This window comes from Orbicella faveolata, unplaced genomic scaffold, assembly GCF_042242905.1.
Source record: "Orbicella faveolata isolate gen_17 unplaced genomic scaffold, um_ofav_v1 contig_47, whole genome shotgun sequence".
Lineage (NCBI taxonomy): Eukaryota > Metazoa > Cnidaria > Anthozoa > Scleractinia > Merulinidae > Orbicella > Orbicella faveolata.
In genome coordinates this window covers 25,149,982-25,170,308 of record NW_028301577.1, presented here as the reverse complement: position 1 = coordinate 25,170,308, position 20,327 = coordinate 25,149,982, and the positions used below count along the sequence as shown (strand labels likewise).

Here is a 20,327-nt window from a genome sequence, read left to right as displayed (position 1 = left end):
TTTATTACCAGAACTTCTGAGATGTGCTAGCTTACGCTTTCTTTCCCCCCGAAGAGCCTGCTCTGCTCAAAGGCTTGCGATGGGCGTTTATAATAGTGACACAACACCTGTTACATACCAGTTGCGTCTGGCTAATAAAAGAGATTTCTACTTGTACGTAACGACACTGAATGTTAGAAAACACTCAAGAATAATAACAGACTGTAAAATCATTCCCTGCCATGGGAAAACTATGGTTTTAGCGGACGTTTTCTCCTCTACTCCACGTCTATGGGTTGCTATCTGTTGCTATTCGATGTTCAAAGACGCCACGAATCGTAGAACAACCGTCATTTTCTTAAAATAGTATCCTGCTCATGGCTAGCCAAACCTGACTCGCGCAAAATCGAAAAATTTTGCTTTGTGGGTTCGCTCTAACAACAAGGACAGATGCTGAAAATTTCCTTACGTTATCTTCAAAGCAAACTGTCTTTTTGCGAGCGAAATGGCTTTGGAAAGGGCCGCGATAATACCAAGCTTGGCAGCGCTGGTAGTGTTGTGTTTGTTTACTACAGGGATGTACCAACGTTATGGTGGTAATTCGGACCTAATACTCTCGGGGAGATCGCTTGAAAAGAAGAATATAACCGGACATACTGAAATTAAGTTTCCTACAAACTACCACGCCACGGGAAGACTTTTTCTTCCACACAGTAACATAGTGGAACCCTTTGAGATATGGTTCACGTCGGACTTTAACAGAAGTCGAATTGACTACTATTACGGTAGGATATAACTTAATTTACTTGTTCAGTGAAATCATCTATGATGTGTACATTTATTCCAACTTCAAGTTAATCTACAACAATTACACTGTCACAGTAACATCCACCTTTAATAGCTCTTAGTACAATGGGCGACATCTGATCGCTTTTATACTACTGTCGAGGAACAGTGTATATGGATGTCTGGAAACCCAAATATAGTAAAAAAAGGCGGATGGTGGAGAATAGTGTAGTATCAGTAGAACTTATAATCTTATGGAACTTATAGAATTGCACTGGCTGATTCTAAAGCGGCTGGCTCTCAAAAATTGTAAGGATTTGTAAGGATTTCCACTTGCAATAATTGAGAGCTAATTTGGTATTTTTTTGGGGGGGAGGGAGTGGTGCGGTGAATATTTATAATAAAAATATATATATCTTATTAGATGTTTTGGTGTGTAGTATCGCTGTATATTTTTACGAGTTTTGCCGTATTTTGACGTCAAAATACAAACAACAAGTAAATATATAAAGCGATGCTACACACCAAAACATCTAATAAGAGATTTATTATCCAACTGCTTTAGTCAATAAATTTATCAGGGAGAAACAGGGAGAGTGTAACAGTGTTGCGTGCGCGCGCCGACCTGTACGGCAAACAGGTTTTCTACTGTACAAATAACTGTACAATGTCGCTGTATATTTGTACTGTTATTTGGACGGTATTCGCTGCAGTTGGATAATAATTAGATATATAAATAAAAATAACTACTTCTGAGTGAGTGCTATGTAGGCTAACCTGCACAGTTCAACTCAAGCTAAGGGTAACTATTTGCTGCTATTCACGGCGACTCGCCGCGCTTTTTTTTTTTTTTTTTTTTTTTTTTTTTTTGCTACTCCGGCCACTCGGGTTATCCAGTTACCCAGTGCATATGTAATAACTTTGAAACAACAAATTGTCTGCCAGGGAAACATTGCACCTGTACCTCAGTAATTCTGTTTGGTGCGCAGCCCAAGGTTAAGAGACTTTCGTAGACAATTTCACTGCGTGTAATCTCCGAGCTTCAGCTAAACGGCCTTCGAACATAGTTTTAATTCTCCAAGCCAGCGTCATTAAAGTGAATACTCCAGGGTGAATACTGTCCCTTCGAGGTATAAAGCCTTCGCCAAACGGGCTCGCAAGTAGTAGCATGTAGCTATAGCTGCAAGTTGAACTTCGTAGAGACTTGCGTTTGGGTGGCCAAACGGTTAAAAGCTTGAGTCGACTTGAGCGCAAATTTGATTTTCACCATAATTGCTGCTAATCTCGCAATCTGATTGGCTAATTTGCCGTTGCCGATAAGAGTCCAGACAACGCTGCTCGCGTCAATTTGTCACGCTCTTGGTCACGCTCTGAAAAAAACATTTTCTTTGACGTTGATATTGAGGTAAAAAACAAATCGAATGTGGTTTAGCGTTGTTTGTACTTTTATCGACAACGATATGCGTCATCTAGTGGTCAAAATTTGTTGTGGACTCACGTGGCGCAGCCGAGTGAGTCCACTTTTACCACTGTGATGACGTATATCGTTGTCGATAAGAGTACAGACAACGCTAAACAACATTCGATTTGTTAACTCCACCAAAGTGAGCGCAAGTCATCCAACGCACGTGCACGGGAGGCCTAGCCAAACGGACTCGCAAGTAGACACAAGTTTTTATGCAACTTGCGTCTACTTGCGAGTCCGTTTGCGCATGGCTTTAAGATTTATATAACTAATGGGCAATGTACCATCATTTATAGTTTGTCTTGTTGTTTCTAGGCACAGACAAGACATACCAAAGAGCAGACCTCGGCAAATACGGAGTGACATTCAAGGTTGTACCAATGTACACAGAGAAGGACGGTAACTACATCGGTTGCTGGAACCTCGAGGGACATAAAGGATGGCCCATTATTCCTCAACAAATAGTACCTAACATGACATACTTTAAGGTTAGATGCTTCATGTAATAACACACTATGAATCAATTTCTGATTCTTAACCAGCGATAGCTATGCCACGCTCAATTTCAAATAAAAACAACCCTGGTTGGAAACTGAGGCTTGGTTCTGTTCTCGGTATGATACCATGCATATTATTCTAGATATCTCTTCTTAACTTCACCATACTGAGCCGTCCAGAGAGTCATTTACTAATTGGTTTCCATTTCCCTCAGTACGCAGGTGAGGAAGTCTACATGGGCACGCCTGCTACAAAATGGGAATACCGCTATCTTGCATTCGGTTTACTAAACACTCACACCCTGTTGGTCAGCAAGCTAGACCCAGTCCGTCCCGTGCGATATGAAATGAAAGGATATGACAGTCTTATGGCTTCGTATTACGATAACTATGTGCTGGAATATATCTCATTTGAAGAATGGAAACCGGACCTAGAAAAATTTGAATTACCAAAAGGTGAGTTGATAACGAATTTTTTGCTAGTTAGTTTGTCTTTGGTGAGACTCAGAGAGCGTTTCCATTTTCTTTAGCTTTTGCTTTAGCTTTCTTTTCAGTCCGTTTCAATTTTTAAACTCGGGCCAAAAAATTACCATAGCTGGAGTCTGGGTCTTCTAATCCTTAGCCTCACATTCATGTGAAAAATCCTTTGTCTGGAAACATGAGTACGAGGCTAAGGATGTATAAAGTATTGTTATTCAAATTTAGGCACCATTTATGTAAAGGGTATGTAGAGAAGTGTGCATGGGTACCAACAAATAAATGACAGGGGCGGAGAGAGGAAGTGTTACCCATAGATGGACTGGCATAAACAATAGTCTCTTCGTCTTCACGTACACGCTATCCCTGTAACTGGGACAGATGAAAATCTTTAAATTTTAAGATCCGATTGCATTATTTTGTACCAGATCAGTGGTGTTACAACTGGTCTCACAGCTTGGACTCGCACTTTGTATCAAATCCTATGGGTGAGTTTATGTCTTATGGCGAGGACTTAGTAGACGAGATGTACCACATGTACAAACAACATCACAATAAGATCCATGATTCTAAACACGAGCACGTCAAGAGGAAGCATATTTTTCGCCATAATATGAGGTAACAACCTGAAAATACTGACCTGTCAGAAGATGAAATTGATATTTTATGATAATACTTCGAATCTGGCCACGTTGAGTTCAACCCAAGACTTAATTAAGCCAAGGGAGAAGACCAAGAAATCTAGTAACTTGTACAGTCGACTCCCGATAACTTTCCTTGAGGGGAAACAGTAAAAGGTTCGAGTTATCGGGCGTTCGAGTTATCGAAGGTAAAGTTATATAGAAAAAGGCCTGAAGGGAAATGAAAATTACTTCGAGTTAGCGAGGGTTCGAGTAATCAGGAGTCAACTGCATGTCGTATCGTTAGTTACGGCAACACTGATGTTACGCAAAGTTGAGCTTATGTCGCTTAGACGGGCGCCATGACGGCCATTTTGTACGTTGTAATTTGTGGTCAAGCCCGCACTGCCAAGATAATGTCAATATACCTTCACTAGTGTTTGAACGCATCCCCCACAACCCCTAGATAAAGATATCGAGTAAATTGTTTTAGTAATTAAAGGAGCGCAAACTGTATCTAGTTTTTTTTTTTTTTTGCGATTTTTCCAATTCACGACGATGAAGTCTGCCAGACTATGCGTAACTCATAATAAGTTCCTTTTCCTTTGGCCTCATTGCACATATATAGCTGCCAGTGTTTTGCGAAAGTCTTCCTACAAAATAGTAAAAGCTGGGGCGGATATAGGAGTTTTAGAGAAGAGGGTTCGATATACGGACCGCCGAGGGCTGTTTCCTGTAGGGGGATCGGGTGGCACCCGCCCCCGGAAAATGTTTAAAATTGATGTCCTCGGAAGTGAGATTTCCGGCATTCTCAAACCACGCCATCGTGTTATAAGGTGTCATTATTTTTTTTTAATTTAGCGGGTTCCTCGAAAGGTAACATGGGGTAATGGTTCCCCGGATCACGGTAGCTTGAGTGAAGTTCAAGTGTTTCACCCGGAGAGAAGGAAACAGCGCAAATAATGCAAACACTTGTATTCATGCTTTCTTCTTTCTTCTTACTGAAACACTGTGAACCTCGTTCAAGCAACTCTAGACTATCACTACCCAAAATACCAATCGGTATTCTCACGTTTGTGGGACAAACTGTGTCGAAATAGCTGTACATCTGTGGTTCGTGTTATTAGGTTTGAAGTTTCGACGTTGTGCTGATTACATTATTTTTTCTCGCAAACCAAATCAAGAGGGTATCTTAGCACATTGGCGTCAATTTCGTGTGATTGCTTAGAGGGTAAATGCTATGTAAGTCAAAAGACTGTTCTTCCACGAGAATCTCCATGCAATCATGTTACCTCTTTTAGATACATTAGGTCGATTAACCGGCAGAATCTTCCATACAAACTGGCCCCAAACCACTTAGTGGATCTTACAGATGAAGAATATGACGGACATGCAGGTAAATACTGAGATTATATCAACATAAAGCGGATACTCCTCAGAAATATCAGTCTGCTCCACTCTGGATATTTTTCGGAATATAAGTTTTCAGCAGCTGCAGTTGAACCTCAGTTCAACCGCAGTCTAACTGCGACAAAACTGCGACAACGAAATCGGTCATGCTTAAAGTTCAAAATCTTTCTGTAAACTGTGTTGAGAGCGGAACTTATCTAAATATATTAACCGTAATGGGGCCCGTTGCTCTAAAGCCCCGGAAAGTTTTCGGGCCCGCAAAGCCATTTTTAGATAACCTGTATGTAAAAACCGAGAGGTGTATATACGCCTGAAACTGTTTGTATGAAGAGAACCTCTCTTCATATTAAGAATATGTAAATAAAACAGCTCTGTAGTCATAAGATTTGAGATTTTGCTACGACTTTCCGTATGCGAAAACGTTTCGGGACCTTCGAGAAACGGGCCCCAGATCCAAGAGAAAATGCCTGATTTTGACAGTCTACAAAAATATTTACATTTATACGTGTGAAGATGGTTTTATTTTGCTTCAATCGCTTTTAGGTGCAAATGAGGATAACAGTACAGACCACAAAGGAGGTGTTCATCTGGAGGAACATCATGAAGCTTACAGTAACATGACAACAGTACTGAAAACTATTGATGTGCCTGATGAGCTGGATTGGAGGGATTATGGTAAGGGAAAACAGCTTCCTACAACAACTTATGTTATTTTCGTTTTAAGGCAAGGGTATTTTTTAGGCGATCATTTATTAGTACCACGCGTACACATAGGTAGGTAGGTAAAGTATGAATGCGAGCCAAGTGGCCCATCAGGCCGGCGCTTATCTCCAGTTTCTGCAGCATGAAGCGACTAGGAGTATTTCTACTCCCCCCTGGATGGGATGCTAGTCCATCGCAGGGTTACCCCCATCATTAAATTTGCCGGAACCCTTTTGTACACCCGGGTGGAGAGAGCCACTGTGAGAGTTAGGTGTCTTGCTTTTGAACACAACACAATGTCCCCGGCCAGGGTTCGAACCCAGACCGCTCGATCCGGAGACGAGCGCACTAACCATGAGGCCACCATGCATTGGATTGTTAGGCTAATATTTAACTACTTGGGTTTGAAGAGTTAACTGGCACAAAATAGCAAAATTAATGCCACCCGTGCTTATACATGATCAGTTGTTAATCGATAATTGTGTCACATCCCTATACAATAGTCCTGTTGGAAACCTTGGAAAGTTTAGACCTCCCTTGATCTGGAAGATTACAGAAGGCTGCTGCGGCATCATCCACTGGTGATCTGTCGCTGCAGAACAAGCAATTCGAAATTAAAGTTGTTTAGGGTCTGTATAGAAACCAATGATTGCCGGGTGTCACGGCTGTGGAGCGAAAATGGTAACGGCATTTTCACGGTCATTTTCGCTCAATTGAGGTCAGATTTATAAGGAGTTTGATGTCACCATACCAGAGCATCTCAAATCATGAAAAATTTCACAGAAAGCACAAATTTTCTCTGTCAATAACTGAAGCGCTTTTCTGGTTCGGATTCGATCACAAACATCAATAAGGATGACATTAATCCCATTTCGAGGACTGACACACTTCACCCTAATCTCGTTCCCAGCCAGATCTCTTGTGGTCGAAGGGATCTGGGGACGAGATTATCTCCACCCGACTCATAGCTAATCATTGTTCGGTTTCTTTGAAGGTGCAGTGACACCAGTTCGAGGCCAGGGGATCTGTGGTTCGTGTTATGCGTTAGGTGCCGTGGGAGCCGTCGAGGGAGCCTACTTTATGAAGGTTTGAGAGATTCGGCCGCCGTGCTGCATGTTAGAGTGGTTTTCGTTTGATTATCGTATCGGCCAATCACACATGAATGCAGACGATCCTTTGAACCAATCAAAACTCCGAGCAGATACCTGTGGCTGTCGCAAAGCGCGGGAAAACGTGTGCGAGCGAGCCACGATTAGTTATGGTCTTACTTGTGATTGGATTACAAAGTGGCGCGAGTTTTCAAGGCCGATCGCTCAACGTGATAATGCAAAACCAAAGCAAATTCGAATTATCTTCACACTCAAGTGAAAACCGCACTACATATCTTCAAGAGGAATTCCATTTTTCTTTGTAGTTGTTCTATATAAACGCTCTACACTGTTGCCAAGAGAAGCTAATTAGCGATAGTGTGTCTTATTCTGAATAGGTGCTTTTCTTTCTTAGACAGGTAGACTTGTTGAACTCTCTGCGCAGCAGATCGTCGACTGCTCCTGGGGTTCTGGTAACCACGGGTGCAGGGGAGGCTGGTATAATAAAGCATTGAGTTGGATTTACTTGAATGGAGTTGCGAAGGCGAAGAATTATGGGCCGTATTTAGCTCAGGTATTTATGACGTGTCATCATCTCTTCTCATCGCGCCAGTATGCGCATAGACTACGAGTAGTCCCTCTTTCGCCTAGTAGGTCGAACGAGACGCAAAGGAAAACAGCGGGAGAAAATGGCCGTGCGAAATCCTGGGTGTGGAAATTCTAAATTCTCGTTCCCAGGATCTCGCGCGACCATTTTTTTCTCGCGGTTTTCTTTTGCGTCTCGCTCGACGAACTAAGCGAAAGAGGGACTACTCGTAGTCTAGTACGCGCATAAAGCAGTCACGCTCTCAGCCCAACACTGTTTGTTTTTGCGCAGCTGCCTTGGTTGCATGCCAGCTCTTCCACCCAGACGTGTTCATTTCTTTCTCAGCAGTCTTTTCCCAAGTGGTCTTAGGTCTCCCTCTCGCCCTTCGGCCATCTGGTGTCCACCCTAATGCAGTGAAGCAGTCATTAACATCCTCTCTGCTGAGTGTAATCACTAGATAATCAGAGATATTAAAGTGCAATCTAACACTGACGCAGGAGTTTAAGCTTCGCACGGAATGTTTAGCAGGGCTGCCGGGAAGGTTTGGCTTGTCTCGGTTGTCCGCGACGAAAGCACTTTCAATGCATGCACCCGGTTGCCAACTTTCTCTCATTCAACAGAACATGCTTTTCAGTTTGCAATTACGTGAAATAGTCGACCGTAGCACTTTTCTTACGAATGTTGTATGAGAGAGGCAATCACTAACGAGCAAAACATTGCGCAAGAATCAAAGTTCCAAACAAAAGCGTGGACATGATCAGAAAATGTCGCACAGTGGCCGTAAATTTTCGTTTAGTTTTATTTCTGACAAGCAAGAAAACAGACTCCTAAATGATTACCCATTCGTATTTTAAATCCAGGAAGGGACATGTGAAACAATAAGACTGCAACAGCGGATCAAAATTGACGCCTTTGCCTTTGTGCCCAAGTACAACAACAGTGCACTCAAGAGAGCCATAGCGAAATATGGGCCCGCTTGTGTGTCCATCAATCAAAAGCCCCTGTCATTGAAATTTTACAGCTGGGGAATCTATGACAACCCTGAATGTGGTAAGTCTGGGATTAGTTTGTTCTCAATGGCTTTGCCCCTTAAAATAGCCGTTACTAGATAGTCAAATATAATCGAACCTCCGGTTGCGACCATGCACCTCTCTAAAGCGAACACTTCTCCTCAGCGACCAGTTTTCCAAAATACCAAAAGTTTCCAAGTCAAATCACTATATTTGGAACCTCTTGTAAGCGACCACCTCTCGTAAGCGACTCCGACCAATTTTAGAGCAAACAATTTGAAATGTTATTTTGTTTATAACAAGCAAATTGGATAATAAGGTGTTATATTAACATTATCGCATTCCTGGTTAGTAAGAGGGACGGAAATTCTCAATGGGAAGTACCGGATTTTTCTCAAAATCGACTTTTCACATGAACAAAAAATTTAAAACGTGGATAAGTCTCTGCAGTTACTTCGTGCTAATGAGGCAAAATTTTGACTCAATATGGTCTAAGCTCTAGTAAGCGACCACCTCCCGTAAGCGATCATCTAGGCTTGACATTTTGGGTGGTCGCTTACGGGAGATTCGACTGTAGTTAAGGTCTCGGCCATTATAATTTGTAAGGCGTAAGATGAAAAACTCCAACATAAAACTAGCCAAAAATTAAAGCTCTATTTCGGTTTTGCTTTAGTCCGCGTAGCTGGCGAGGTTTGGAGCGTCGGAAGCATTTTGTCTCAGCGGCGAACAATCTTTCGAGAGAGGGAAACGGTATTCAAAAACAATTTTAAGGTACATCAGGCGTGACTCTCGTTCCCGCAGTCAATAGTTTGCTTGTGTATGCTCAAAACGGTTAAGTCAGGCGACCGACGCTTATCTCCGGTTTCATTAGCATGAAGCGACTAGGAGTATTTCTTCTCTCCCCTGGATGGGATGCTAGTCCAGCACAGGGTTATCCCCAGCATTAAATTCGCCGGTACCCATTTATACACCTGGGTGGGGAGGCTAGAGTGACAGTGAAGTGTCTCACCCAAGAACTGTAAAACACAATGTCCCTGGCCAGGGCTCGAACCCGGACCGCTCGATCCGAAGGCGAGTGCACTAACCATGAGGCCAACGTGCCTCCCTCGCTGCGCAGGATATCAATTTAAGTATCTTCGGTCATTTTGCAGTCAATTTAAACTGTCACAATTTGTGTTTCCTTTGTTTGCGCTCTAGACAACAGTTCCACCCGTCACACAGTTCTAGTGGTTGGCTATGGAAAAGAGAATGGAGTTCCCTATTGGCTAGTGAAGAATTCATGGTCTGCGTCCTGGGGAATTGATGGTTATATTAAACTGGCCTGGAAAAACAACATCTGTGGAGTTACCAAGAACCCGGTGGTTGCTTTGATGAAACATAACACCTTTCAATTCCCTGTCAAAGAAAAAATCAATTACGTCAATCCACTGGATCCTTCCTCTATGGGAAGGAAAATACATGCGCAACACAAGCCAGGTTTCCATGGTAACAATAAAAGTTCTGACCTGTTAAATTCGCCCGATGATCAAACCAAGAAGTCAAATGTTGTGACGGAATCCGAACAATATTCCTCATTTTCGAGTAACTCCCCCTCAAATACTCAAGTAAATAAAAACAGTATCACAGAGAAATCGACGAAAGGGACGAAATCACAGGAAAACACAAGAGTGGATGAATCTAAAGCACTGAAAGCAGAAGAAGGACAAATCCCAGAGACGACTTCTTCACCGATAAATATAACGACAGTTGAACTTACAACGCAGAAAATGTATGAAAACGTTGATAAATCAGGCGGTGCGTCTGTGTCAGATACAAAGACAGATGAGCGTAATACACAGACAGTAGATGAAAACGAGGATAGAACGTTTGAAATAAGCAATTCACCGTCGAACACACAAACAAATGAACCGGCGTACGCGAGATATGATCTTTATAGGGGCGGAGACAAGTTTGTATCATCGTACAATCTTCACGAAAACAATCACGTGATAGTCAATCAAGACTCAGTTTATAACGTTCCGGCGGAGGACGAAAATATTATGCAACGCAAAAAATCTTCCGGTACTGGAGAGCAATATTTTATTCCTCCATATGAGTATTATAGTTACAATTCGTTTCCAATGGAGTGGGGGACACAGGAAGGAGTCATAAAACCACCCATGGAGGCTATCAGTCCTTATGACGAGAACTCTGCGATACAGAGTGATTTGCATCAATGGCGACCTAGCGACCAGACGGTCTCACAGGTCGACACAGCAAGCGAGAGCTTGCCTAATGTTGTCCAGGACTCTCCATTGTTAACTCTACAAAAGCCATATAGACCTTTTAACGAGCAAGATAAAGGCTTGATATGGACTACAACTCAGCCCTCAGCTCCTTCAACAACACCAGCTTCGACAAAAACGACGATAACAAAGAAAAAAGAAACAAAAAAAGCTTTGAGGGATCAACCAAAAAGAACTGTTAAAAGCGGAACGATTACCACTGCTCCCACGCACGTTACAACAAAACGTGTTAGACATTACTCTGGGAAACTGCAAGATATTTACGATAGACTTGAAAAAGTTATTGCTTCAAGTTTGCAGAAGAGAAGAAGACTCAGACGTTAATGACTGTTTGTTTGATAGCAGGGACGACTAACAGTAATCAAAATCTACTTTCTCCTAACAAGCATCACTAGATTGTCTAGTACACAGGTGTGAGAATAAGGAAAGTCATCATCAAATTAACCTTGTTGTTGTTGTTATCACCTGTTTTCGGAATTAGCCTGTGAACAGGCTCCGGATGGAGTCTGACTGCGGCTGGAAAGGCCGAGAGGTTTGCTGAGAGTGAAGTGGCCGAGGGGGAATGGGGCGGGGATGGGGCGTCCTCTCTCTCCCCTCCTCTCTCTTTTCTCCTCTTCCTTAATAATCACTTTATTTAAGTGTCGGTGTCGGTGTATTTAGCGCTAATGTGCTAATTGGGGGCACTGTAAATAAGTAAACAAATATTTCAAATATAACATAAACTATTAAGAATCCCAACTGGTGGGAGGCTGACCAGTTGGCTATTTACACAACGCGGCCGAGGTGTTGAACTCGGGGCTACCGAGAGCAAATCCAGACAGCGGTAGGGCGGAGGATTTGAACCAGGGACCTCCAGATTTCAAATCCAGCGCCCTAAACCACTCGGCCACGCCGCCTCCCTTACTTCTTCGTGCTTTCCCTTCGCCCCTCGACTAGAGAGCCAGTTCACAGGCTATTTCGGAATTAACTTCGCGTTAAATCATGGTTAAATAGAGCGTATTTACTCACGTGTCCAGCAGCCGTGCAAATTTATTGGAACTAAAGAAAGTGTTTACACAAGAAAAGAGTTGAACTCCCACAGGATTGGTTTGGTACACCAACATGGCCGCCGTTAGACTTGCCACAAGTCGACCTTTTCTTAATCCTTTTCTTAATCATCTCGAGCGATGCGAGAGGGTAATCTTCGAGCAACAGGCCAGGGAAGAATTATTGGAAAGGACTTTTAGGAAGTCTAGGGCCGCCGTTTCACTGTTTTGGGACACCAATATGGCTGCCATGACGTCATGTGCATACGTTCTATGCAATTGAAAGATAAACTGATGATGTTGATGTACTTAAAGAAAATCATTGAAGAATTTTATTGTGTGCGAAGGTGCGATTTTCTACATTAAATCATAAGATGCACCCAAACGAAAATACCATGAAGGTATCGAACCTGTTGTAAATTTATCGATATGCCTATAGATTGAAGACGACCAGGCTACAAGCAGTGGCCAGAAAATCCTTAGCTTAGAGAAGTAGAATGCACAGTTGCAATTGTCATGGCCAGAAATTTCTCACAGCCGAAGGAAAGCTACAAATCGAGTTTAATTTCTAGCGAAGACTACAGGATGAACTATTAGCAGAAGTTTATCATGATAAAGCGTTTTCTCACTATAATTCATCAAGTTTAAACATAGGAAATCATGACCGGGACGGTGTTTGGATATCTGACGCATAGATTTTGACGGTTTCATTTCTCTGTTTTCTCGGTTAGTTTAATTTTCGATTGAGAAGATATATCAAACACTTAAGACAGTGTTTGACCACATTAGTTCGTCAAACACACTCTGCTATACGTCGCATTTTCAACTCTGTTCTCGGTGTTTAGAAGTGTGGTAAACACGGTCTTTCGTGTTTGATAAGTATGTATTGCATGAACTTCAGTGTACTATAAACTTTTCCCTCAGCTTGTCTACTCTTAGTTGGTATTTTTTTTTATGGGGGAGGGGTGGCCAGAAGAACTGAAACTTGTCGAGTATGTACTATAGACGAATATGGAAATTGTAAGTAAAGTTGACGGTTTAGCGCTTTCTATGTTTGACTGTTTTGTTGGGGAAGAAGCGCTGCTCGGTCTTTTTTTTTTATGGTACCTACCAACTGAAAATAAAAAATTACCTCGAAATCATAATGCACAATTTGCTACCGAAATTCCCAGAAAATATTTATCCCATTTGTTTACAAAACTTCTGCGGATAACAAGCAAACAAATTATGACTGAGGCAATATTATTTTTATTTGTTTGTTTAGCAATGTTTTTCATTTCCCCTAAAAAAGCTATAACAACTACAACAATTAACAAAATTAACGAAACAAAAGGACTAAGGCAAATGCCTCTGGATCTGTTTACCTGCTACGGTCCTGGAGACCCCGAGTTATTTTTAGTAAACATCACCATCGAGGTTCCTTGATCATCTTCCTTTGCATAGCTTAACGACATTAACACCAGATCGCGTGTTAATTTTAATCAAGATGCACGTTTTGTCACAACGAGAAAAGAAAAGATACATTGTATCATACAAGTTATGGACTCATAATTGCAGTAAATGTTCGGGTTGAGTGCAGTGCTCAATTGTTCTCTAGTTACCTTTTTTTACTTTCCCAACCTTAACCATAATTTTTTTTTATAAGTAGACTTCTTATTTAGTCACATTATATTTCCTTTCCTTTCCTTTCCTTAACTTTATTAGCCTCCAAGTGGGTATATCAGTTATTTCAGTTTGCGCCCAGCACAAATAGCTTTTTAAACAACAAACGGGCAAGCAAATTGCGTTATTTTCCATTTTCATCTGGACAATAAGCATTTCCTTTCCATTATTCTAAAATAAAAGGGAGTTTTACAGCTTCCACTGAGCTATCGCTTCTATTCTGCTGTAACAACCCACCCTACCCCGCCGACAGGAGAGTCCTTGACTACAAGTACGTAGGTCTCAGAAGTTAGCAGAAATCTTGCGTGCGTTGCAATTTCATGACACGTAATTACTGACTGCGTGTGAATCGAAGAGACTGGGCCTGCTACGTCACCCACAACCTGTCACGTGACTTAAAGCAGGAGAACAAAATGGCGGCCGAGATGACTTGATTCCAACTTGTTTGTTTGTTTCCGAAAAACTATGATTATTTCACTGTCTTGAAAGTAGTGGATAAAAGGCCGATCGCTGCCAAGGATAGTTCTAAAGAAACGCCATGTACGAAAACACTAAGACGCAAAATATGTTCCTTACACGGGCTTTGGAGAAGATACTCAATGACAAGGAGACCAAAAAATCCTATCACCAGCAGTTGAAGAAAGCCTGCGAGGTTGCATTAGGTAAGAGATAATGCAGAAAAAAACCCAGGTCAGCTCGAGGCTTTTATCATAATGTTTAGTTCACCTCATGTAGATCTGACCAAAATTCAACAACTCGGGAGTTAATTTACTTAAAATTGTGTGCTCTCAGCTTGTAGCGTTCAAAGTTCGAGAAATTCTTCTTTCGAAACAGGTGTGAAGACCAGATGCCACATCTAAAATAGAAATTTGATCCTCTATGCAGTTTGTTTTATGTCAATGGCCATTTAAAGTTTTGCCCCATTCTGAAATACTTTCACGTCGAAGCGAAGTGAAATATAGTTTCGTCGATCGTGGACGAAGTCATTCAATATTGTAAATTGTTGAAATCTCGTCACGCTCTGATTGGTTTTGGTTTTAAAGTCGAACAGGAAAGTCCTGTGCAGCCTTGAACTACAGTAGTTAACCTAAAAGTATTATTTTAGTTCTTCTGTTGAAACAACTTCCGTAAACCCGAGATGTTTGACTCGTACTGAAATGCAAACTGAAAATATTTCTAAGAAATTAATATCGCAATACTATATTAAATTACTGACCTACGCTGTGTTAAAAATCACCCTTTCCTGTCAAACTGATCCAATTCTTGGATGGTGGTGGGATTTCCAAGTTCCTGGTTATTTGTTTAGTCTCTTGTACATAATTTAAGCAAAGAGGCAAATTAAAAACAGTCCTTTAATTTTTGAAAATATGATAGATATTGTTACAATTCAAACATTTTGATGTATCTAACATTATCAGGAAGAGAATGGAAATCACACTGACTTACCTGAAATCTCAATTTCTTCATCCAGCACTGTCCTTCTATCCTTGATAATTATGTTAGATACATTGAAAGATTGCATTACAATAGGCTTGAATTGTACTCATGTATACCATAAGTTCTTCAACAGCAAAAATGTGTAGATTTTGATTGGAGTTTGATATGACATGTGAAATGCTCTTTTTCCTTATTGGTTTGAATATTTTCTCATTAAAAAATTCTTCCAGATTATTTGAAATGATTTCATCGTATTTGATAGATTTGGAAAAAAAAAATTTTGTGATTGGTTACCGAGACTGAGCTTTAGAACGGTTTTCAATTGAGTGTCGTAAAACCAAAACCAAACCAATTACTTACCAATTAGACTACTCAGCCAATCTCAAACCGAAGTAAAACCAAAACCAAAACCAACGTAATTGTCTAATTACTTTCGACACTCAAATGAAAACCGCTCTAAACTGTATAATACCAGTTGGTGTATAAAAGAGAACACTTGTACACATATCTTCCAGAAGCCAGGAACAACACAGAGACTCACAATAATTTCAGTCTTCATTATTTGAGAAACAGAAAAGATATATCCTGTTTTTCTTTCAAGTTGAGGAAAGATTTGTGGAAGTTTGGATCTCAATCTTTTTCGAGTTCTCCTAAAATTTCACCAGTGTTTCTAACTTGGTATAAACAGAGGGAACTTGATTTTGTTCTTCCTTTCTTTTCTGTTAGAAAACATAGCAATAAAAGAAGGGAAAATTATTATTCTGAGTGCCTTTCAACAGCTTATGCCAGCTGTGTTTCTTTCAAGTTATAGAAGTGTGGCTTCTCGTGCAGTCTTTCTCAGAGGGTGTTGTCAAAATTCTGTTTTTGAAGATGCTGTGAGCAATATATTCGGCAAACAGATATTGACTATTATACTCATGTCATTGATAAGCCATATTATAATTTTTGTTTTCTACAATATTAAGGGAATATACTACTCATTTATCTTGACCCTTAAGCTTATTATTCAATTTCTATCATGTTCTTCCGATTTTTGGTTAATTGAGTCAATAAACCATAGAAATGAGCTTTCTATTGTTTCTATTGCTTCCAATTTAAGAAATTATGTGAGAGCAATGACAAATAGAATTCAATTTGCATGTTTTGGAAACCTATACCCTATACACTACAGAGTGAGTTTCATGACATAGTAATAAATGAATGGAATTAAACAAAATATGACCTTCCATTTCCTTAAGGACATGTGTTGCCCATATTTAACTTTCTGAAGAGCTGAATTCATGGTTAAGAAATTTAAACTTAAATTAAGATTATTTAGGTCTACAATCAAAGCGTCAATAGTGATCATTTTTGATATTGATAAACCAGCAAGATATTGTTAACACATACATATTGCTTTTCAGAGGAAATTCATAAATCTCAAGTAGCTGTTATTGCAGATGGCAGGTAAATGTTTTTGTATTGTCATGGAGGACAACCTAATGATTATATAATAAACATTTTCTTCTTTGCATAATATTAATAAGGTGACAAGAAATGTTTGATGTAAATAAAGAAAACTGCATCTATTATTCTAGCACCTGATACATCTCATCTTGATGTGCTATAAACTAAAGTAGCTCTATTTGTAATACTCAGTTGAGTATTTTTACTTTACTTAAATTGGGTGTGGTGGTGAAGAAAGCTTATGCCCCATACACATATAATTATGTACTGCTGAACATGTAGTTGTTTCTGCACAGGTAAGTGCAGTCTGAATTAAATTCAAAGCCAAAAAACCAACGATTGATCACTTTGTTAAAATTTGGAAGTCTCTGTACGCTGTACAAAATGTATTATTGTAATACAAGAGAGCAAAGCTACACTTCACGTGACATTTGTTTGTTCTTATTTGCAGTGATGAGAGTCCATCATCAGCTCTGCCTCCTCCTAAAGGAAAGCAACCCTTTATTGAAGCAGACAAATATTTTTTACCATTTGAACTTGCTTGTAAATCCAAGTGCCCTCGTATAATTGTCACAGCACTCGACTGTCTGCAGGTACTGTTAACTTGGTTAATATCATAATACAGATTGATAAGCTCTATTTTGTATAACAGTGGAAGCATCATTCACTTACACTGTGTATGTATGTAGTTTTATAAATAATTGTTGGATGAGGCTTTTGTGATATCCAGAATAATCAAGGTCTCGTTAAGGGTTATCAGCCCCAGCCTTTTATATTGTTTTTATCTTTTATAAACAGTGTACATGTGTAATAAAAATAAGGTGAAACCTGTCTATGTGCATCCTGTTTATTTATCTTCCATCATATCACTTTTTGGATCTCCATTATCCCTTTTAGGCTTCATTTCAGGAAAACTGAAGTGTAAACCCAAAGGAATTTTCCTCATCTTTCATTACTAGTAAAATGGTTGTTTGTGTCACTGTAATGTGGGTTACCTACTAAACTGGGTTTTGTTCTTCATAATTTACTTCTGATTTCTCTGTGTTTTTCTTCAGAAACTTATTGCTTATGGTCATCTTGCTGGCGACATTCCAGACAGTACTGAACCCGCCAAGAGGCTGCTAGACCGTATAGTGGAGACTATTTGTAGCTGTTTTGTGGGAGTGCACACTGACGAAGGAGTTCAGCTTCAGATTATTAAGGTATCAGATTGATGCAGTGATGAAAGCCCCGGCCAAACGGACTTGCAAGTACAGTAGCCGCAAGTTGAACTTGCATAGAGACTTGTGTTGGGTGGCCAAACAGATTCACAAGTTTCCTTGCAAGTACACATGCCAGTCACAAAAGAAAAACCATTTCAGGGTTATGGGCTGAGTCCTTTCATTGGCTAATAGGTGGCTATAACAACAAATGGATGTCACTCAACCTGCATTGACTTGGATTTGGTTACTTACAAGTCCATTTGGCCAGGGCTTAACATATTTTATTATATAAATATTGATGAAAGACCAGGATTTTTCTTTTTCCTAAAGTTAGATTTCTTCATTTTGTGCGCAGTGAAGACACTATTTTTATCTTTCACATTTGAGGATAAGGATGTCTTCATGGTTGCAGACATGTATAATTTTTCTTTCAACAACAACAACAACAACAACAACAACAACAACAACAACAACAACAACAACAACAACATCAACAAAACTTTATTCCTTTCTCAATAATTTACATGAATTTTAGGTTAATGAGTTGTGTCACATCTGCACTTTATTTATTAAAAATAATTAAGTTAGAAACTTAAATATAATGACAGATGAAGCCACAGGTACATGTAGTCTTGGATAATCTAGGCCGGCCACATCTATATATATATTATACCATTAATATGCAATAAGTATTTGTCAACATCATTATGTCAATGAATACGTTTAATTGTTGTGTTTATTGTCTGTAGGCTTTGCTCACTGCTGTAACTTCGAATTCTTGTGAAGTTCATGAAGGAACACTCTTGCAGGCTGTACGGACCTGTTACAATATTTACCTGGCCAGCCGTAACCTTACTAACCAAAGAACTGCCCAGGCTACACTCAGCCAGATGATAAGTGTTATTTTTCAAAGGATGGAAGCTCAAGCAGTAAGTGTAATTTTATTTCTTTCTCTTCAGGAACCTTTATCATCCAGGGTCCGAAATTAACTTTTTTCGGCAGACGTCAACTGGCGACTGACATTTTTTTTCAGTCACCATATGGAAAACTGTGGTCTCCAAAAAGTGTCAAATAAAAATTTTCCTTCGCAGCGAAACACAAACCAAACTTTTGGGTCGCCACGGGCTTGCCGGCAAAATATTTGCAATTGATGTAATCAGGAATCAAACCAGTGCTGAAATCATCTTTTGACCACTTTGACAGATCTACATTTCAACCTTTTGATGCCCAGAGAATATCTAAATCTTCATCTAATTTCTTCGTGGATGTTCTGTCTCCACTTTGTAATAAATTACGGAAAGATTTCAGAGCATCTTTGGACACCACATCGCCTGAATAAATATTCATGGCGAAAGAACGCATGGGGCCTCTTGCACCCGCAATACATATGTTATGGGAAAACCGCTGAAAAAACATGGTGGCGAAGCTTTGCACTGATCGTAGCTGTGAAACGTCGTGGTAGATTTATAATAACAGGAAAATCAGTTTTATACTTCAAAAGCAGCGGAAAGGTAAAAAGGAAGTGACCAATTGGCGGGCGGCTTTGAATTTTATTTTTTAAAATCGATTTGGCTGAAAATCAAAGTTATTGTTTGTGCAATTATCGTGGCACGAAATAGTTAATCGCCCTCTGGCGACCAGTTGTGGAATTCTGGTTGCCAGTGCAAAATTTTTAGTTGCATTGGCGACCAGGAAAGCGCAATTTCGGACCCTGTCATCTGTGGTAGTGTTGGGAATTTCAAGTTAGGAATTAGCATTTATTGGAAGTTTCATGGGTAATATCTAGAATTAGCCAAGCCTAAAAGCAGAGCTCCTGAGTACAATAAGTTAACTGGACTTGAGCCTGCAATCCAATTGAAAAATTGGGCAGCAGTCATTAAACGAAACATGACCTTGTTGAGCTTTAAACCTGAGCCAGCAATGTGGTCATGTGACACTCGTTAGCGGATACCTTGTTTTGACTAGTGTCAATTGACTATAACATGGATGTCCAATGTCAAAGACGTAAGCTGTAAACCAAGCCTGTGTGCCTCTGTCAACCTTTTAGCTGGATTATGGCCGCCATGGTGTGCAACATCATCGTCACTGTGTGTACACGCCCACAAGCAATAACCATAGCCAGGATGTCCATGAGAAAAGCAACTCATGGGTTCCTATGAGTATGGTGCTCCGCTTGGCAGCCCAAAGCTCTCTTATTATCGAGAGATCTAATAATGATTTTTTGTACTTGCCATAAGAATATCCTACATGTAGCTTAGAGTGGTTAGCTTCCATTTACATAAGTTATTCCATTCCTATACAACACCACTAGCAGAATATTTTACAATCTTTAGGCAGCAGAGGAGGAGTCAAAAGAAACAGAGCCAGACACCACATCTGTCCAGACAGCTTCTACCCCCACCCCCTCAGAGACGACAGAGCCACAATCTCCTGACAGACTTGCTACTGTGTCATCAAACTTGGATAATCCTGCTTCTGACTCTGTGGTAGAGGACCATGAGCCAAAGAGTGTGAACACTGACAATGACAGGACCGAGGAAGAAAGTAGTCAAACCGATGATGTGGATGAGGGTGTTGATCTGCAAGGTAAGAAACACAATGAACGGAAAGGTGAAAGTTTAAGATTTCTTGAATTACCTTCTACCATTAA

General features: G+C 40.3%; 2 protein-coding genes across 2 annotated transcripts in view; both read left to right on the top strand.

Moving 5' to 3' along the window:
* LOC110051837 (uncharacterized) lies at nucleotides 1-12,976 on the top strand. Its single transcript, XM_089280151.1, has 10 exons — nucleotides 1-764; nucleotides 2,546-2,718; nucleotides 2,943-3,183; nucleotides 3,633-3,822; nucleotides 5,126-5,220; nucleotides 5,778-5,909; nucleotides 6,931-7,022; nucleotides 7,440-7,598; nucleotides 8,471-8,660; nucleotides 9,818-12,976. Exons 1-10 carry the CDS (start codon nucleotides 485-487, stop codon nucleotides 11,227-11,229), a joined length of 2,964 nt encoding a protein of 987 aa, XP_089136277.1. The 5' UTR covers nucleotides 1-484; the 3' UTR covers nucleotides 11,230-12,976.
* A 991-nt stretch (nucleotides 12,977-13,967) lies between these two features.
* LOC110052065 (brefeldin A-inhibited guanine nucleotide-exchange protein 1-like) overlaps nucleotides 13,968-20,327 on the top strand; it is a 30,911-nt gene continuing 24,551 nt past the window's right edge. The window contains exons 1-6 of the mRNA XM_089280113.1: nucleotides 13,968-14,254; nucleotides 16,433-16,475; nucleotides 16,927-17,068; nucleotides 17,531-17,677; nucleotides 18,427-18,606; nucleotides 20,011-20,263. Of these exons, the coding sequence (XP_089136239.1) occupies nucleotides 14,131-14,254; nucleotides 16,433-16,475; nucleotides 16,927-17,068; nucleotides 17,531-17,677; nucleotides 18,427-18,606; nucleotides 20,011-20,263 (889 nt within the window). The 5' untranslated portion in view covers nucleotides 13,968-14,130. The remainder of the gene's footprint in view (nucleotides 14,255-16,432; nucleotides 16,476-16,926; nucleotides 17,069-17,530; nucleotides 17,678-18,426; nucleotides 18,607-20,010; nucleotides 20,264-20,327) is intronic.

Excerpts from the sequence above, each read along its gene's own strand:
- LOC110051837 (XM_089280151.1), top strand. The coding sequence starts at position 485 with ATGGCTTTGGAAAGGGCCGCGATAATACCAAGCTTGGCAGCGCTGGTA. Across the intron at positions 2,719-2,942 it reads CTAACATGACATACTTTAAG|TACGCAGGTGAGGAAGTCTA; the intron begins GTTAGATGCTTC and ends CATTTCCCTCAG. Across the intron at positions 5,910-6,930 it reads GCTGGATTGGAGGGATTATG|GTGCAGTGACACCAGTTCGA; the intron begins GTAAGGGAAAAC and ends GTTTCTTTGAAG.